Source organism: Capra hircus, chromosome 8, assembly GCF_001704415.2.
Source record: "Capra hircus breed San Clemente chromosome 8, ASM170441v1, whole genome shotgun sequence".
Classification (NCBI taxonomy): domain Eukaryota; kingdom Metazoa; phylum Chordata; class Mammalia; order Artiodactyla; family Bovidae; genus Capra; species Capra hircus.
In genome coordinates this window covers 59136153-59152821 of record NC_030815.1, presented here as the reverse complement: position 1 = coordinate 59152821, position 16669 = coordinate 59136153, and the positions used below count along the sequence as shown (strand labels likewise).

General features: G+C 49.8%; 2 protein-coding genes across 4 annotated transcripts; both read left to right on the top strand.

Moving 5' to 3' along the window:
• Positions 175–3403, top strand: STOML2 (stomatin like 2). The gene is made up of 10 exons (XM_005683829.3): positions 175–319; positions 558–695; positions 1163–1262; positions 1380–1438; positions 1521–1622; positions 1765–1899; positions 2049–2193; positions 2314–2393; positions 2622–2750; positions 3125–3403. Exons 1-10 carry the CDS (start codon positions 275–277, stop codon positions 3260–3262), a joined length of 1071 nt encoding a protein of 356 aa, XP_005683886.1. The 5' UTR covers positions 175–274; the 3' UTR covers positions 3263–3403.
• On the top strand, positions 8435–16169 carry PIGO (phosphatidylinositol glycan anchor biosynthesis class O). 3 transcript variants are annotated; one of them, XM_005683824.3, is made up of 11 exons: positions 8435–8496; positions 9520–10031; positions 10606–10749; positions 10938–11061; positions 11373–11532; positions 11876–12055; positions 12304–13828; positions 14373–14576; positions 14787–15001; positions 15600–15670; positions 15821–16169. In XM_005683824.3, exons 2-11 carry the CDS (start codon positions 9521–9523, stop codon positions 16080–16082), a joined length of 3396 nt encoding a protein of 1131 aa, XP_005683881.1. In that variant the 5' UTR covers positions 8435–8496; position 9520; the 3' UTR covers positions 16083–16169. The 3 variants fall into 3 exon arrangements, with proteins under 3 accessions (XP_005683881.1, XP_005683882.1, XP_005683884.1); XM_005683825.3 differs by having other exon boundaries at positions 8455–8496; positions 9491–10031; XM_005683827.3 differs by having other exon boundaries at positions 8463–9556.

The following is a 16669-nucleotide window of genomic DNA, read 5'->3' as shown; positions in this document are numbered from 1 at the left end:
ACTGTGTTGGGAAGCTTGCGCTTGTTCACACAGAACAAGAACCTTCGGCCTTGGGCGCTCTCTGAAAGATCTGGGTCTCACCGGGAGCAACTTGACTCATGCTTCTGCCAAGTAACGCTGATTGGCTGAGTACGGGAGGGGGCGGGGAAAGAGGAAGACCGGAAGTACATCCGGGGGAGTGGAAATACAGGAGGAAAGGCTCCGGTCCGGATATCTAGAGCGACCGCTCCGCTCCGCGTCTCGTTGGTTCCGGAGGTCCCTGTGGCCGTGGGAAATGCTGGCGCGCGCGGCGCGGGGGACTGGGGCCCTTTTGCTGAAGGTGAGTGCGAGGCATCCTTCCCTAAGGATCAGGCCAGAGACCACCTGGGTCTTCAACTGGGAATGGGCCAGATTCTAAGTTTGGGAGAGAACTGAGGTCGGAGGTTATGGTACTTACATGAGTCCCTCTCCGAGAACCCTTTAGGGTCGTGGTTTACGGACTTAACTCCCGGACGGGCGCCGAGAGGGGCGGGGTGCCTGGCTGGCTGGGCCTCTGCAAATCCTCTTCTTCCCTTCAGGGCTCCTTCCAGGCTTCTGCCCGCGCTCCGCGCCGCGCCTCGTCTGGATTGCCCCGAAACACCGTGGTCCTGTTTGTGCCACAGCAGGAGGCCTGGGTGGTGGAGCGAATGGGCCGATTCCACCGGATCCTGGAGCCTGTGAGAACCTCTTCTGCCCACCACGGGCCAGCCTGAATCCCAATTCCCTCACGACTTGGGGGGATGGGGTGAGACCTTGGTGGGGCCTGCCTTCGCCTTTGGGTTCTGACACCCTAGACCAAACCCGGCAGGGCCCAGACTGTTGACAGTCATACCCATCTTACCGCCTTTTCCTATTGCCCTAGCATCCCACAGGCCCCATGTTAGGAATCTCTTCTGTTCACCCTCTCAGTTCCACCTGTCTGCATGGAGAAGGCTATTCTGCTGGCTCCTGTTCCCTTGATTTTCCCTTCCATTCAGAGATCCAGCCTGACATTCCTACCCTTACCTTCCTATCTATCAGTGTCATCCCAAGTCTTATGTTTTCTGGGCAGAATCTATATTGATTGCCTACCCACTCCAGGCCTAGCTTGGATTCCAACCCTACAGTCCCATGTCCTTTGAAGACCTGTGACTCCTCTTCCCAGGGCTTGAATATCCTCATCCCTGTGTTAGACCGGATCCGATATGTGCAGAGTCTCAAGGAAATTGTCATCAACGTGCCTGAGCAGTCTGCTGTGACACTTGGTGAGGGGTGCAGGGTGACACGGGTTCTCTGAGGCCGTTAGGCCATGGTGGCAGGAGAAAGAGCTCATTGGAACCCAGGGGCCTGACCACCTTTCTCTCCTGCTTCCACACCTACAGACAATGTAACTCTGCAAATTGATGGAGTCCTTTACCTGCGCATCATGGACCCCTATAAGGTATCTACCTTTGCAGCTCCTGAGTTGCTCTCCTTCCTAAAATCCTGCCCCAAGCCACTTACAGTCTCCATGCCCCTTTCAGGCAAGCTATGGTGTGGAAGACCCTGAGTATGCTGTCACCCAGCTAGCTCAGACAACCATGAGATCAGAGCTCGGCAAACTCTCTCTGGACAAAGTCTTCCGGGTAAGGGGATCTGAGCCAGAGTTAGGGTTTGAAGACTCATACCTGGCATTCAGTCCTTTCTGGGATCAGTCTCTGGACCTTCTTCATCTAGCCTCCTGATAGGTGAGTTGAGGCCATGGAGCTTCCACCTCTCATCCTCCAGGAGCGGGAGTCCCTCAATGCTAGCATCGTGGATGCCATCAACCAGGCTGCTGACTGCTGGGGCATCCGCTGCCTCCGTTATGAGATCAAGGATATCCATGTACCGCCCCGGGTGAAGGAGTCCATGCAGATGCAGGTGGAGAACGGGGGGAGTGGGGAGGAGTACTTGAGGAGGCTCCAGTTGCATGGGAAACCTGGACGCTCTTCCCTACTGAAAAGGGTCCAGCTGCAGATCAGTGTCAGGTCTTTCTTTTACTCTGGTTTCTCGTTGCTTGGGGCTTCTAGGTGGAGGCAGAGCGGCGGAAACGGGCCACAGTTCTAGAGTCTGAGGGGACTCGAGAGTCAGCCATCAACGTGGCAGAGGGAAAGAAGCAGGCACAGATCCTGGCCTCTGAGGCAGAAAAGGCTGAACAAATAAATCAGGCAGCAGGTCAGCAGAGGGTAGAGGCTGAGGGATGAACAGGGTGTAGGTCTTTGAAGGTTGGTAAGGACAGAAGCTTTGGGGTACCCTGACCTCATAGATCAAGTTCTGTCTCTTTTTTTCTTTCAGGAGAGGCCAGTGCAGTTCTGGCCAAGGCCAAGGCTAAAGCTGAAGCTATTCGCATCCTGGCTGCAGCTCTGACACAACATGTGAGAGGCCCCTGGGTGGGAGTAGGGACGGGATTTGGCAGTAGAAGGGGTTCTGTCTTCTACCCTGGGGGAAATTCCTGCCTTTTTGATTCCATTGAGCCACATTCCGTGATCTCTTGTATTGTGATTTGCGTGTCCTCTTTCTGGGAACCTGATTTCTCTCCACTTTCTTCCTTCCTTCCTCTCCAAGTCTGTAATCTCTGATTTTTATCCTCCCTGTGGCCACAGAACGGAGATGCAGCAGCTTCACTGACTGTGGCCGAGCAGTACGTCAGCGCATTCTCTAAACTGGCCAAGGACTCCAACACCATCCTGCTGCCCTCCAACCCTGGCGACGTCACCAGTATGGTGGCTCAGGTTAGAGTGCCCTGAGGACCCAGCACAGCACCAAGCCAGAGAGCAAGACCATCCTGCCACCATCATCACTTTCACCATAGAGACTTTTAGAGTCCCCTGAATGAGGCATTCCGCTCGTCCCTGATGGAAGGAAACCCCTTGAGACATCCTTTTTCTTGCAGATACCTGCATTAGCATTTTGAGGGTGACCCTGCGCTGGGAGTGTGTAACATTCCTAGAACAGACTCCCAAACTTTTAAGACTGAGGCTTAAGAGAGAGAAAGGAAAAACAAGTTTACTGGCCGCAGCTCTCCCTTCTTCCTTTGAGCCATTGGTGTGTGGGCTGTGCCTCCTGCCATGTGTCCTGATGGCTGTCTCTCTGTCCCTCCCCTCAGGCCATGGGTGTGTACGGGGCCCTCACCAAAGCCCCGGTACCGGAAGCCCAGGACTCAGTCTCCAGCAGGAGCAGCAGAGATGTCCGGAGCACAGATGCAAGTCTCGATGAGGAACTTGATCGAGTCAAGATGAGTTAATGGAGCTGGGCTTGGGCAGGGAGGTGGGGGACAGGGAAGCAGTTCTGACAGACTCTGGCTCTAGCCTCCCTGCCAAGATTTTGGTTATTATTTTTTTATTTGAACTTTAATCATGTAATAAACTGGCCAATGGCAAACTGATACTGTTCTCTTTGCTTGGGGAATGAAGTTGGGAAAGTCACCCGTGTTTTCCTTGGATGACTTCTGCCAGCCTGTAGTCCTGTCAGGTCTTGGGAACCAATTCCTTCGTGAATAAGAATGAACCTCGTATCAGTTATCCTGCCTGTCTTCAGGAGAAGCTGTGGGATATAGTGGAAGGATTAAGCCATATGTCTACCAAACTGCCAGCTGGGGAGAGTAGTGCCCCCTCTTGCTAAGTGTGGGGCTGTGAATTAGAGCAAGTGTTGGGGTTTTATTAAAGGGAAAGAGGACTGCCCTGGTAGAGTAATGCTGCTGAATGCTCATCGGGTCCTCAGGGACTGAGGACACTCATTCGTTCATTCAAAAACATTGAATCATGTCTACCATCTGCCAGGCTCAATGTTAGATATAGGTTACAAAAGAACCCAAACCCAGTCATCCCCGTTTTCACAGGAAGCAGACTGAGGTACAAAGTGATGCGTGCCAAGGTGGAGGAACGTTCTGGCTGAGGGATCCTGTGGGGAGGAGCATGTCACCCTGGGCAGCAAGGTTACTAACCCTGCCACTGGGCTCAGGCTGGAAAAACTGATGGATTCATCAGATAATGGTTTGGGACTAAGATATGCAAAGACCCATGGCTCCAGAGAAATTAGAACATTCAGAGTTGTTTCTTGTCGTGGCTGAAGGGTGGGGTGTTAGGGGATGTGACTGTGTGGCAAAGGCCAAACCTCAGGGAGACAGGGTCCTGAAAGTTTGGACTTTATCAAGGGGAGGCTGATGCAGGGGCGTGAAGGGTTTTTTCCCCTTCCCATGAAGAATTTTAAGACGATTAAGGTGATCGGTGTTTTAGATAGAGCTGTCCTGCTGCTATGTGGTCAGAGGATCTGGAAAAGAGATGGGAGGCTGGAAGGACAGTAAGAGGGCTGCCTCATTGGTCCTAGAGGGTGAACAGAGATAAGGGGCTTTGGGGATGAAGGCAGAGGGATATTTCAACATATTTCTGAATTAGAATTTACTTATCCATTTAATAACTGCTTATTGAATCCCAACTATATGCCAGGAACAGAGGATACAGTAGTAAAATTTCCTACTCTCAATGAACTTACATTCTATTTGGAAGGGACAAATGGTTAATAAGATGCTGATGAGTTGTGCTACAGAGGAAATTAAAGGAAGGAAGATGGGGAACTTGATGGGGCTATAACATTAAGTAGCGTGTTGCAGGAAGCCTCACTGACGGTGCATTGAAGCTTAGATATGGAGATGAGGGGAAGACACACTCGGCTACCTGGGAGTAAAGCTAACAGGAGATTGCAGACACCTAAGGCAGAGAGTGGCTGCCTTACTGGGGAGAGCTAGGAGCTACAGTGGATGGGACAGAGTTCGGGAAATAAAGGGCAGCTAGATGAATCAGATAAGGAGGTGTGGAGAGGGTATGTTGATTGCTAGGGCCACTAAAATCATTTGGGCTCAACTCTGAGATGAGAAACCACTGGAGAGGTTTTCTGTTTTGTTTTAAATGGGATTTTCCTGAGATAACTCACATATACTGCAATTCACCTGCGTCAAGTGTGAATTCAGTAATGTGTAATATGTTCACACGTCGTGCAGCTGTCACAATCTAGAACATTCTCATCACTGCTCTCCCATTCCCACCCTGCCACAAAACCCGGTGCCCATCAGCAGTCATGCCTCTCTCCCCTGGGCCCTAGACAACCACTAATTTACTTTCTGTGTCTGTAGCTTTATGTATTCTTATAAATGGAAAAATATGTGCCATTTTGTGATCGATTTTTTCCTACTTAGCATGTTTTTAAGGTTTATTCATGTAGCAGCATGTAGCCACTTGTAATACTTTATCTCTCTCTTTTTTTAATTGGCAAACTATTCTATTATGTAGATAAAACATATTTTGTTCATCCATTCATCAGTGAAGGCCATTTGGGATGTTTTCACCTTTTGGCTATTGTGATAAGGCTACTGTGAACCTTCATGTGCAAGTTTTTGTGTGGCCACATGTTTTTCATTTCCCTTGGGTATATACCTACAAGTGGAATTGCTGGGTTATATGGTAACTCTGTTTAACCTTCTGAAGAACTGCCAAACTTTTCAAAAGCTGATGTACGATTTTACAATTCCAACAGCAGTTGGACCATTCAGGTATGACCTAAATCAAATCCCTTATGATTATAGAGTTGGAAGTGAGAAATAGATTTAAGAGACTAGATCTGATAGACAGAGTGCCTGGTGAACATGGACGGAGGTTTGTGACATTGTACAGGAGATAGGGATCAAGACCATCCCCAAGAAAAAGAAATGCAAAAAAGCAAAATGACTGTCTGAGGAGGCCTTAACAAATAGCTGTGAAAAGAAGAGAAGCGAAAAGTAAAGGAGAAAAAAGATATACCCATTTGAATGCAGAGTTCCAAAGAATAGCAACGAGAGATAAGAAAGCCTTCCTCAGTGATCAATGCAAAGAAATAGAGGAAAACAATAGAATAGGAAAGACTAGCGATCTCTTCAAGAAAATTAGAGATACCAAGGGAACATTTCATGCAAAGATGGGCTCAATAAAGGACAGAAATGGTATGGATCTAACAGAAGCAGAAGATATTAAGAAGAAGTGGCAAGAAAACACAGAACTGTACAAAAAAGATCTTCACGACCCAGATAATCACGATGCTGTGATCACTCACCTAGAACCAGACATCCTGGAATGTGAAGTCAAGTGGGCCTCAGGAAGTATCACTACGAACAAAGCTAGTGGAGGTGATGGAATTCCACTTGAATTACTTCAAATTCTAAAAGATGATGCTATGAAAGTGCTGCACTCAATATGTCAGCAGATTTGGAAAACTCAGCAGTGGCCACAGTACTGGAAAAGGTCAGTTTTCATTCCAATCCCAAAGAAAGGCAATGCCAAAGAATGCTCAAACTACTGCACAATTGCACTCATCTCACATGCTAGTAAAGTAATGTTCAAAATTCTCCAAGCCAGGCTTCAGCAATACGTGAACTGTGAACTTCCAGATGTTCAAGCTGGATTTAGAAAAGGCAGAGGAACCACAGATCAAATTGCCAACATTCACTGGATCATCAAAAAAGCAAGAAAGTTCCAGAAAAACATCTATTTCTGCTTTATTGACTATACCAAAGCCTTTGACTGTGTGGATCACAATAAACTGTGGAAAATTCTGAAAGAGATGGGAATACCAGACCACCTGAGCTGCCTCTTGAGAAACCTGTATGCAGGTCAGGAAGCAACAGTTAGAACTGGACATACAACAACAGACTGGTTCCAAGTAGGAAAAGGAGCACGTCAAGGCTGTATATTGTCACCCTGCTTATTTAACTTATATGCAGTGTACATCATGAGAAATGATGGACTGGAAGAAGCACAAGCTGGAATCAAGATTGCTGGGAGAAATATCAATAACCTCAGATATGCAGATGACACTATCCTTATGGCAGAAACTGAAGAAGAACTAAAGAGCCTCGATGAAAGTGAAAGTGGAGAGTGAAAAAGTTGGCTTAAAGCTCAACATTCAGAAAACTAAGATCATGGCATCTGGTCCCATCACTTCACGACAAATAGATGGGGAAACAGTAAGAACAGTGACTGATTTTATTTTTTTGGGCTCCAAAATCACAGCAGATGGTGACTGAAGCTATGAAATTAAAAGATACTTACTCCTTAGAAGGAAAGTTATGACCAACCTAGACAGCATATTAAAAAGCAAAGACATTACTTTGCCAACAAAGATCCGTCTAGCCAAGGCTATGGTTTTTCCAGTAATCATATGGATGTAAGAGTTGGACTATAAAGAAAGCTGAGTGCCGAAGAATTGATGCTTTGGAACTGTGGTGTTGGCAAAGACTCCTGAGAGTCCCTTGGACTGCAAGGAGATCCAACCAGTCCATCCTAAAGGAAATCAGTACTGGGTGTTCATTGGAAGGACTGATGTTGAAGCTGAAACTCCAATATTTTGGCCACCGGATGCGAAGAGCTGACTCATTTGAAAAGACCCTGATGCCGGCAAAGATTGAAGGCAGGAGAAAGGGACAACAGAAGATGAGATGGTTAGATGGCATCTCGACTCAATGGACATGAGTTGGGTAAACTCCAGGAGTTGGTGATGGACAGGGAGGCCTGGCGTGCTGCGGTTCATGGGGTTGCAAAGAGTTGGACACGACTGAGCAGCTGAAATGAACTGAACTGAACTTTCTTCACACCCATACCAATATTTGTTATAGCTATCCTCCTGGGTTTGAAGTAATATCTCCAACATTTTGCTGATGGCTAATAATATTGAGCATCTTCTAATGTGTTAATTGGTCATTAATGTATCTTCTTTGGAGAAATGTCTATTCAGATCCTTTGCTCAATTTTGAATTGTCTTTTTATTCAAAAAAGTTGTAAAATTCAGTGAAAAACTTGGGAAGGATGAATAATAAAAGCTATCATTTGGAGTCAGCTTGGCAAAAAAGGGGAAATAAATATTATCCTTATTTTACAGACGAGATAATGTCCAATAATGACAATCAGTGGCAGAGCTAGGATTCAAGCTGTTTGGCTTCAGAAGCCTAGATCTTAGTCTTAACCAAGAATGGACAGTGGTTCCCTCAACTCTTCTAGCTTAATGCCTTGCCCCCGATTCTAAATTACTATGCTGCTGCTGCTGCTAAGTCGCTTCAGTCGTGTCCGACTCTGTGCGACCCCACAGACGGCAACCCACCGGGCTTCCCCGTCCCTGGGATTCTCTAGCCAAGAACACTGGAGAGGGTTGCCATTTCCTTTTCCAATGCATGAAAGTGAAAAGTGAAAGTGAAGTCGCTCAGTCGTGTCCAACTCTTAGCGACCCCATGGACTGTAGCCCACCAGGCTCCTCCATCCAAGGGATTTTCCAGGCAAGAATACGAAATTACTCATCTCCCATTAAACTCCTCAGGCTAGCCCTGCGTTTCTTGCCGAACTTCCTCGGAGGTGCCAGCAGATGGCGACGAAGACCCCTGCGGGTCGCTCTATCCGTCGCACGCACCTCTGTGGTGTCGGGCGGTAGGCGCCGTCGCTGCACTTCCGGGCGCCGTTCAAGGTGAGGCAGGGGCTCCCTAAACCCCCTTACTCTTGCTTTTCCCAGAAATTAGGGACCTTCCTACCCCACTCACAGAGCTGGCAGTCTGGCGGGCCCAGTACCCTGTCAAGGTTTCCAGCCGGAGGCCGGACAGCCATCGGAGGAGGCAAAGCCATCTGGACGTCTGGGTCCCAGCGAGGCCCAACCGCCTTAAGACCTCGCGCCTCTGCCCTGCTGAGCCGGGGAGGTCGCGCTTCTCGTCTGGTTATCCTGGGTGTCCGGAAGCGGAGTACGATTCATAAGTCCCCGCCAGGCGGCGCCGTCAGCCTGGCCTGGATTCCCCTGTGGCTGTGAGCCTTGGCCACCCCAGGGGTGTTGAAATTGGCGAGCAGAGAGGAGAAGCGGGCTGTCGGAAAGCAGTCTACCACTTGGAATAACTTTTCCCCTGGATTGTGTTTTCCATCATTAGGATCTCCTGAAGTACATATACAAATTCTTATGCTCCACCCTCAAAGATCCTGATTCCGGGGATCTCGGGTGACGTTTTTTTATTTTACTTTTGGCTGCCCTGAGTCTTCCCTGCTTTGCGTGGGCTTTCTTTCCTTGGAGTGAGTGGGGGCTGCTCTTCCTTGCAGTGCCTGGTCTCATTGTGGTGGCTTCCCTTGTTAGGGAGCACTGGGCTCTAGAGTTCAGGCTCAGGAGTTGTGGTGCACGGGTATGTGGAATCTCCCCGGACCAGGGATCCCGCCCGTTTCCCCTGTGTTGACACGTGGATTCTTAACCACTGGACCATCAAGGAAGTCTGAAAGTCAGCATTTTTAAAACACCCACTCCAGGTTGATGCCGGTAGTCTGCACACCTCACTTTCAGAAACTCTCATATAACTGATGGAGAGGAACACTACATTGGGTTGGTTATGGGACTGTTTATCTTCTGGAGAGCTTCCAAGAGGAAGTGATTCTAACAGGGCTTTGTACTGAGAGACTAGAATATCTACTGGTTCTTTGCCTCACAGTTATGAATTCCCTCTCCTGCCACTACCAGGATGCAGAAGATCTCAGTGCTGCTTTTCCTGGCCTGGGTGAGCTTCCTCTTCTACGCCGGCATTGCTCTCTTCACCAGTGGCTTCCTGCTCACCCGTTGGGAGCTCACCAACCATAGCAGCTGTCAAGAGCCCCCAGGCCCTGGAGCCCTGCCATGGGGGGGCCGAGGGGAACCGGGGGCCTGCTGGATGGCTTCCCGATTCTCTCGGCTCGTGTTGGTGGTGATAGATGCTCTGCGATTTGACTTTGCCCAGCCCCAACGCTCACCTGTTTCTGGGGAGCCTCCTGTCTCCCTGCCTTTCCTGGGTAAAATGGGCTTCTTGCAGAGGCTCCTGGAAAGTCAGCCTCACCATGCCAGGCTCTACCAAGCCAAGGCTGACCCCCCGACCACCACCATGCAGCGCCTCAAGGCCTTAACCACCGGCTCACTGCCTACCTTTGTTGATGCTGGCAGTAATTTTGCCAGCAGCGCCATAGTGGAAGATAATCTCATTAAGCAGCTTTCCAGCACAGGTTAGTCCTCTTTGGTGGCCAGGAGTAAAACTTGGCAAATTTCTTTGGAAGTCAGAGAATCAGAACTTTGGGTGCCCAGCTGCTTGCTTGACTAGCTAGTACAGGAAGGAGAAAGAGACCACAGCCCTGCTTGCAGGGAGCACAGGTGCAGGCTGTGTCACGGAGTTTCTAATCTGCACGGGGTATTGATTTTACTTTTGGGCAGCTCTTGGTCAAGGGGCATGGGAGAGATGAAGAGTTGTGGGTCTGGTACCCTCACAAAGTGTGGAGGAGAAAGAGAATCCAGGCCCTGTCCACTCATTGACTGGGAAAAAGCAAGATGCACCCAGGAAAAACAGAGCAGCCAAGATAGAGCCCAGGGTCTGAGGACTAGCAGAGCCTTTTATAGGAACAAGTAGTAAGAGATCTGGGTGGAGTATTGTTAGGGAAAGCTTCCTGGTAGAAAATGGTAGGCCTCGAAGGATAAAGAGTTGTTGAATGAACTGCTGTGCCTTAGAGTGCACGGTTGGGAATTCTGATAGATCTTTAAAAGGCCTCTCCTCTTCCTCCTCCCCTGACTCCTGTGTCCCTGCAGGAAAACGTGTGGTCTTCATGGGAGATGAAACCTGGAATGATCTTTTCCCTGGAGTTTTCTCCCAAGCTTTATTCTTCCCATCCTTCAATGTCAGAGACCTAGAGACAGTGGACAATGGCATCATGAAACACCTCTACCCAACCAGTGAGCACGGGGTCTGAGGCAGGCCTGACCAAGACTGGGCGGTGGGGAGGGCTGTGTCAGTTACAAATTCTGAACCTACCATGGATGCAGTGGCCTGGGCCTGTGTCCTTGGACATAGGAACATCAGAGCCTGGCTGGGGTTGAAGAGTGAGCCTTAATCCCATGTGCTTAGGTTCTCTCCTTAACAGTGGACAGCGACAAATGGGATGTGCTGATTACTCACTTCCTGGGTGTGGATCACTGTGGCCACAAGCATGACCCTTACCATCCTGAAATGGCTAGGAAACTTACCCAAATGGATAAAATGATACAGTGAGTGTGGGGTTTTGGCTGGGGGAGTGGGTTTGTGTCTGAGATGATATGTGGTCCCAAAAGAAAAAAATCCTTATTTGGGGTCCCTTTCTTGGTTGAATTCTGTCTTTAGGCCTTTCTCTGACACTAGGGGTCTCATCCATTTTGAGTAACTCAGGGTGTGGTTTTGGGCAGTAGGGTTGGTACTAAAGAGGTGACTTTTTGCCAGATGTCTAGGCCCCACTAATGGAAGTTATGGCCGGGGGTAAATGGGCCCCTGAAAAAAATATTTCTCTCTCCCTACCTCCCGGCACATGTCTTGATTCCCCCAGGGGACTCGTGAAGCGTCTGAAGAACGACACACTGCTGGTGGTGACTGGCGACCATGGGATGACCGTCAGTGGGAACCATGGAGGAGACAGTGAGCTGGAAACCTCAGCTGCGCTTTTTCTTTATAGTCCCAGAGCTCTCTTCCCCAGTGCTCCTGCAGAGGTAAGTCCTGAGATGCACTTTGTGTGGTTTCCTACTATTCAACTTACATCATGATCATAGCATTCTTGTGGATCCCTCCGTTTTAATCCCCCAAATTCATGACCTTGGGCATCCTCCACTCTTGTTTCCTGCCTAAGTCCCCTTTGTCTTCCACTCCAAACACTGCTCTTACCTCTTTTTTCTTTTTTGGCTGCTCTACATGGCATGAGGGATCTTAGTGTACTGACCAAGGATCGAACCTTATCTCCCTGCAGTAGAATCACAGAGTCTTAACCACTGGACCAGGAAGTCCCCAGACCTCACCTCTTTGGTGAAGCCATTGACCCCTGTCCCTGTTCTCTAGGAGCCAGAGATAATTCCTCAAATCAGCCTTGTGCCTACGCTGGCTCTGCTGCTGGGCCTGCCCATCCCATTTGGAAACATCGGGGAGGTGATAGTTGAGGTGTTCTCAGAGATTGAAGACTCCCAGCCTCGCTCCTCTGCTCTGGCCCAAGCCTCAGCTCTGCATCTCAATGCCCAGCAGGTAAGTAATGGGCTGGGCTTCCAGGTGACAGAGTTAGGTTGGGCATGGGAGAAGCATAATGACTCACTTGATTATCCCTTGTTCAGTCTTAATCACACATTCCATAGCCATGTCCTCCCTCTCCCTCTGTCCTAGAAAGATTTTGGGATCTTGATTTCCAGGTACCCTCTTTGGTAGTACCTATCTTTGCCCGTGTCCCAATTTATGTCTCTGAGCTTCTCCCCTTGACCTCTAATCTTTTTTGCCAGGTGTCCCGATTTCTTCACACCTACTCAGCCACTGCTCAGGACCTTCAAGTTCAGGAGCTGCATCGATTGCAGAAGCTCTTCTCCAAGGCTTCTGCTGACTACCAGCGACTTCTGCAGAGCCCCCAGGGGGCTGAGGCAGCGCTCCAGACTGTGATTCCTGAGCTGCAGCAGTTCCTGCGGGGAGTTCGGGCCATGTGCATTGAGTCTTGGGCTCGTTTTTCTCTGCTCCGCATGGCAGGGGGTGCTGCTCTTCTGGCTGCTACCTGCTTTCTTTGCCTACTGGTATCCCAGTGGGCATCATCCCCAGCCTTCTGTTTCGGCCCTCTCCTAAAACCCATGGCCTCGGGTCTGAGTGGGGCCATGGTGTGTGCTGGACTCCTGGCATCTACTGGGCTGAAGCTGGATTCCGTGGTTCTAGGGGTCATGGCTGCAGTGGGCTCACTCCTCCCTTTTCTGTGGAAAGCTTGGGCGAGCTGGGGATCAAAAAGTCCCCTGGCATCTCTCCTTCCCATGCCCGGGCCAGTCCTGTTACTCCTGCTCATTCGCTTTGCTGGTTTCTTCTCCGATAGCTATATTATAACCGAGGCCAGGGTTGCCCCCTTCCTTTTGATCTCACTCACCTTGCTCCTAGTTGCTCGACTTCACTGGGAGGGCAAGCTGCTGCCACCTAAGCTACTCTCAATACCTCGCCTTGGCTTTTTGACTCCAACAGGCCCCCCGCAATACAGTGCCATGCATGCCATGGGACTTGGAGTTGGGTTGCTTTTATGTGTAAGGCTAGCTGGACTTTTTTATCGCTGCCATGAAGAGACACCTGTTTGCAGCTCCTCTCCTTTGCTGAGTCCCTTGCGATCCACAGTGGATGGTCGAGCCAAGAATTTGTGGTATGGAGCTTGTGTCGGGGCTCTGGTGGCCCTGTTAGCCTCTGTGCGGCTGTGGCTTCGCTGCTATGGTAATCTCAAGAGCCCTGAGCCCCCTGTGCTCTTTGTGCGCTGGGGGCTGCCCCTAATGGGACTGGGCACTGCTGCCTACTGGGCATTGGCATCAGGGGCAGATGAAGCACCCCCACGTCTCCGGGCCCTGGTCTCTGGGGCGTCAGTTATGTTGCCTCGGGCTGTGGCAGGGTTGGCCGCTTCAGGGCTCATGCTGCTGCTCTGGAGGCCTGTGACAGTGCTGGTGAAGGCCACAACAGGTGCTCCAAGGACCAGGACTGTCCTCACTCCCTTCTCAGGTCCCCCCACTTCTCAGGCTGACCTGGATTATGTGGTTCCTCAAATCTACCGACACATACAAGAGGAGTTCCGGGGCCGGCTAGAGAGGACCAAGTCTCAGGGTCTGCTGACGGTGGCTGCCTGTCAGTTGGGGAGCGTCTACTCAGCTGCTGTGGTCACGGCCCTCACCCTCTTGGCCTTCCCACTTCTGCTATTGCATGCAGAGCGCATTAGCCTTGTGTTCCTGCTTCTGTTTCTGCAGAGCTTCCTTCTCCTGCATCTGCTTGCTGCCGGGATACCCATCACCACCCCTGGTAAATACATGTCTCAGCCCTGATTCATCCACGGACAGTAGGGATGTAAGTTCGGCCCCTCTTATCTTTAGGGAAGTGTTGCTCCTCAGGATCTTCACCTTGATACAGGGTCTCACACCCCCCAGTCAAGAGGGTCTTCCTGATGTCCTGTCTCTCATCTGCTGTGGCCAAGCTAACTGACCCCTTACATTGACTTTCAGGGCCAGCAGAATTCATGGAGGAGATAGATACACAGTATTCTAAGACTCAGTTTTTATGGAAATGCTGCATCCTCATGAGTGCATTTCCTGATTTTCCAGTGATAAGAGATAGTGAACTGTGTGTATATGAGAGAAAGAAGTTGACCACAGATTAGAGCAGTGGGGCTTTGTGCTAGGGAGGGAATTAGAATAACAGAGTGTTGATTATTAGAAGGTTGGGGTGTTGGGGATGTGTGTGTGTAGGAGACTTAGCACTGAGGTGGTAGTTGCGTGTGATCTCGGGGCAGTGGGCTGTGGGGTAGGGAGTGGGACATGACTGTAACGAGGCATATCTGTTCCCCCAGGTCCTTTTACTGTGCCGTGGCATGCAGTCTTTGCTTGGGCCCTCATGGCCACACAGACCTTCTATACCACCGGCCACCAGCCTGTCTTTTCAGCTATCCAGTGGCATGCAGCCTTCGTGGGAGTCTCAGAGAGTCATGACTTTACCTGGCTCTCTGCTTTCCTGGTGGGAGCCAACACCTTTGCCTCCCATATTCTCTTTGCAGGTACCTCCTCATTCCTCCCTTGCTTCCACTGTGGCTTTGTGGAAGGAAAGGAAGCCCCTGCATTTGAGTAGGGAAAGATCATTTTGTTAGATCTTTGGCACCCCTTGGCCTGTGCTGATTGGAGGCTGAGCCAACTAGAGTACTTGGGGGACAGGGTGACCTGGTCCATGGGTCTTCCCTTGATTCTAGCCCTGCCTTTCTCTGAGGCAGTAGGTTGCCCGTTGCTCCTGCTCTGGCCCTTTCTGTGTGAGAATCAAGGATCCCGGAAGAGGCGGCAGCCCCCAGGAAATGAAGCTGAGGCCAGAGTCAGGCCTGAGGAGGAGCAGGAGCCACGGATGGAGATGCGGCTCCGGGATGCACCCCACCACTTCAGTGCAGCACTGCTGCAGCTGGGCCTCAAGTACCTCTTTGTCCTTGGTATTCAGGTGGGTGCAAGGGACAGATCATAGAGTTAGTGATCTTTTCACATGCATGGACATCACCTTCTTTCACACTTTGCCAAAACCCTAGGAGAGAGCCTTGATTGAGGTAAGTGAAGTGATTGCCCAAAGGCCAGTGACCTCAAATGGCAATACTGAGACTCTAACCTGGGTCTCCCTCCTAGTCTTGGATTGTTTCCTCTCTACAGGCTAGATCTGGACTTGATGGTTGCATTTGGGGATTACTCCATTGGACAGACTGGAAAAGCTTAGGTGATGATCAGGATTCTTTCCCAAGCTGTGATAATTAATCTTCCTTTCCTTCAGAGGCAGAGTGTATGACTCTGACATTCCCTCCACCCTGAGAAGCCGAGCCTGAGTGTTAAGAGACACAGATGAATAGTGCTTGTCCGCGGTCACACTGCAAGTCATAGTAGGGCCAAGAAAAGAATTATGTTTCCTAACTCTTAGCCCATGGTTCTTTCCACTGACAGGTACTGCTTTCCTTCCCCTTCCATTCTTCACAGGGGTCTACAGCAACTCTCTACTTAACCCACTTCCTCCTCCCCTTCCCAATAATTTGACCCCTCCTCTCTTCCTTCAGATTCTGGCCTGTGTCTTGGCAGCCTCCATCCTCCGCAGGCATCTCTTGGTCTGGAAGGTATTTGCCCCCAAGTAAGTGGATTTGCTTGAGAAATGTTGCTGTGGGGAGGGTGAACCTTGGATTAAACAGTGAACATCGAGAATGGACAAGTTTTGCCTCAGTGGGAAAAGACTCTAGATCTACTGTTTGTGTCCTTTGAGATTCTCTACCTTTCTTTGCAGGTTCATTTTTGAGGCCATGGGCTTCATTGTGAGCAGCGTGGGACTTTGTCTAGGCATAGCTTTGGTGATGCGAGTAGATGGTGCTGTGAGCTCCTGGTTCAGGCAGTTAGTTCTGACCCAGCAGAAAGCTGGAGAACAATCTAGCCTGGTCTATACGGGTGCTGGATCATCTGCAAGAAAGGCTCAGCCACACCTCTTACCACCATGCAGCCAGGACCTACTGGCATCTGGGACTTCATTATTTTATAATTCAAGATCATAGTAGAGCCTAATTCCTAACTCCTGCATTGGATACATCTGAGCAACTGAGGGGCTGTCTCCAAAGTGGAATAAAATAATAATGTAAATATATGTGTCTGAGGTGTGGGGAAGCCCTGACTGTCCTGTAAGGGATATGAGGAAGTTCTGTCTCCCTTATCCAGGCACAGATAGGATCAGCTGTCTTACACAGACCTGGCTGCATCTAAGACCCTTTGAGAAGTGGTTAGAGTTGTCTGAATTCACTTTTCCCCACTCTTTGCAAATCACTACTGTTATTCCACCTGCCATTTCGCTTTGCCATGGGATGTATTTTACTAAATTCTTTTGCTTTGGCTGATAACAGAGCCGCATTGTGGGGCACCGACTTTCACTGTCTAAAGCCCCAGTAGTGCTGTGTCTCCTCGATGTGTACTGTCACTTCAGAACACTCTGCCCTTCTCTCCTGTGGAGGCCTCCCTGGATCAGACCTACTTGCCCATCTAATGCACCTTGTCCCATTGATTATTCCTGACTTGGGGCCAAAACCATATGAATCTGAAGATCCTCAGATGTCTCCAGTGTCCCTCTCTGTTGTGTTGAAGTGCTGGC